The sequence below is a fragment of the Aplysia californica genome, unplaced genomic scaffold (genome assembly GCF_000002075.1).
Source record: "Aplysia californica isolate F4 #8 unplaced genomic scaffold, AplCal3.0 scaffold00115, whole genome shotgun sequence".
NCBI classification, from domain to species: domain Eukaryota; kingdom Metazoa; phylum Mollusca; class Gastropoda; order Aplysiida; family Aplysiidae; genus Aplysia; species Aplysia californica.
In genome coordinates this window covers 120,670-123,061 of record NW_004797385.1, presented here as the reverse complement: position 1 = coordinate 123,061, position 2,392 = coordinate 120,670, and the positions used below count along the sequence as shown (strand labels likewise).

General features: G+C 40.4%; 1 protein-coding gene across 2 annotated transcripts in view; it reads right to left on the bottom strand.

The window, feature by feature from the left end:
* The window catches only part of LOC101850948 (sodium-dependent proline transporter), a 51,059-nt gene that overhangs the window by 3,686 nt on the left and 44,981 nt on the right, over window positions 1-2,392 (bottom strand). For both annotated transcript variants that reach the window (XM_005095839.3, XM_005095838.3), the window contains exons 13-14: window positions 2,193-2,302; window positions 1,218-1,373 (exon numbers count right to left, since the gene is read on the bottom strand). In XM_005095839.3, coding sequence (XP_005095896.1) covers window positions 1,218-1,373; window positions 2,193-2,302 — 266 coding nt within the window. The remainder of the gene's footprint in view (window positions 1-1,217; window positions 1,374-2,192; window positions 2,303-2,392) is intronic.

Genomic DNA, 2,392 nt, shown 5'->3' with positions numbered 1-2,392 from the left:
GTGTGTATATGATATTCAAATTTATATTAGTTTTATTTTTTGGTTAGAAAATAAAAAGGAAGAAGAAACGGGCAAACAAAACAAAACAAAACAAAAACAAGCGGAAAGAAGCACATGTAATAGTTTAGAGTCAGCGATGTTTTAAGAAGCCTATGGAAAAATGTGCTTTCTTTGCGGTAATTGTGTTAAATGTTTTGCTTCAATTTAGACATTTGGGATGTTGGCAACTTCCACCCTGCCTGTCCAAGCAATTATGGATGGAGGGGGGGTATTTATAATGCATCTCAGGTGGAGTTGCTTGGTAAAGAAATAGTATTATCTTGTTCTTCAGGGGTCAGGTCTGGAGCAGACAATTACGATCGTGGTACCCCATTCCTTCCTTTTGTCAGTCTTCTCGGCCAGCTCGGTTTTTCTCTGTATGTTATTCGTTGTAAAATTGTTCAGGCCACCTGTGCAAGTCGGTTGTTTTTATTTTTTACCTTCCTCGGCTCTTCTTCCCCTTCTATCTTTCCACACGGCAGCAGTTTCTCTTGTCCATTAGATCGACTTATGTGGTCCATGAATCTCAAGTGTCATTTTCTGGTGGTTCTGATTATGGGTAAAAATTGGTTTCCCGTCTTTGGGGGTTGTTACCTTAGGTTGGCCATTGAAGATTACTCCCTACTTCCCTCTCACTAAAACAATACGCATGCACATACACTACACTGCACAGGTAAACGATAATAAGACCTAATCTGTAAACACAAAGGCATATAAAAAAACACACACACACACACACACATACACACAAACACACACTCCCACACACATCACATTCATACATACACACAAAGGGAGAGAGGGCGAGAGAGAGAAGGACAGAGAGAGAGAGTGAGAGAGAGAGAGAGAGAAAGATAGAGAGAGAGAGGGGGGGAGGGAGAGAGATACATTGAGATAGAGATAGAGAAAGAAAGAGACAGAGACAGACAGACTGAGAAAGATAAAGAAACAGACAGACAGACAGACAGACAGACAGACAGACAGACAGGCAGGCAGGCAGACAGGCAGACAGACAGACAGACAGACAGACAGACAGACAGACAGACAGACAGACAGACAGACGAGATCAGTATCGAGCTTTGTTCACTTATTCATTTGTTTGGCTGTTTACTTTTCTTTGTATGTTTGATTATATGCCTGTCTCGGGGCTATCGAAACAATGAATGATGGAGACTTACAAAACCCAGGGCACATATTTGGTAGAGTCCGACAAAGAGGAAGGCCGCAATGGGAGCGACGACCATGAGCCAGCCAATGCCCTCAGCCCAGTCAAGTATCTCAGTACCCTCGTACTTGGAGGGCACATACTGGATGGCGGAGACCACCACGATGAACTGGGGAGATTAGTTGCTTTCCGTTAAGTTTTTGGTATCAGGTTTACGGAAGTAGCAACACAAATAGATAATGTATTGTTTGTTTGTTTCTTTGTTTGTTTCTTTGTGGGTTTGTTTGTTTGTGTGTTTGTGTTTGTTTGTTTGTTTGCGTGTTTGTTTGTCTGTCTGTGTGTTTGTGTGTCTGTGTGCTTGTTTGAGTAAAGAGAAACATCGACACAATAATGGACATTAAGTGCTGCTAAAAAAAAGACAGACACAGAAAAAACAAAGGGAAAGTGAAGAAATAGGATGTACCAGTGGCGCCCTCCATCCACCCGCTAAGGTCATAATAAATTTATTATTATAATTGCTGAAGATAGTGGCGTTGTTAGAGAGTAACATATTAAAAAAAGAAGGAGAGATAAGGACAATATATGTTTGATAGAAAAGAACTACTAAACCACATCAGAGCACCCGCCAACCACCAACTATCTGAGAAGAGAACGAGCCGTTTTCGATAATATTATTATCATCATCATTGTCGTTGTCCTGGTCGTCGTTGCTGCCATAGTCGTTGTGGTCGCTATCAGTTTTGTTATTATTTATTGTTGGCTTTTTTTATCATCATCATCATCATCATCATCATCACCATCACCATCACCATCATCACCATCACCACCATCATCCCCATCATCATCATCATCAGCATCACCATCACCATCACCATCACCATCACCATCACCATCACCATCACCATCACCATCACCATCACCATCACCATCACCATCATCATCATCATCATCATCTAATGATTATATAGTGCAATAATTTTAAACTCACAATGACAGCTGCAGGTGAGATGAACGCCCAGGTCGCGTACCAGTACCACCAGAAGTAATCACTCTTAGCTCCGATCATCATTTCTATGTCCAGTCGGAATTTTTTTATACCTGCCCCAAGACATCGTAATAATAATAATAATAATAATAATAATAATAATTTTGAAAAAAAAATAGCATTAATAACATTAATAATAGACA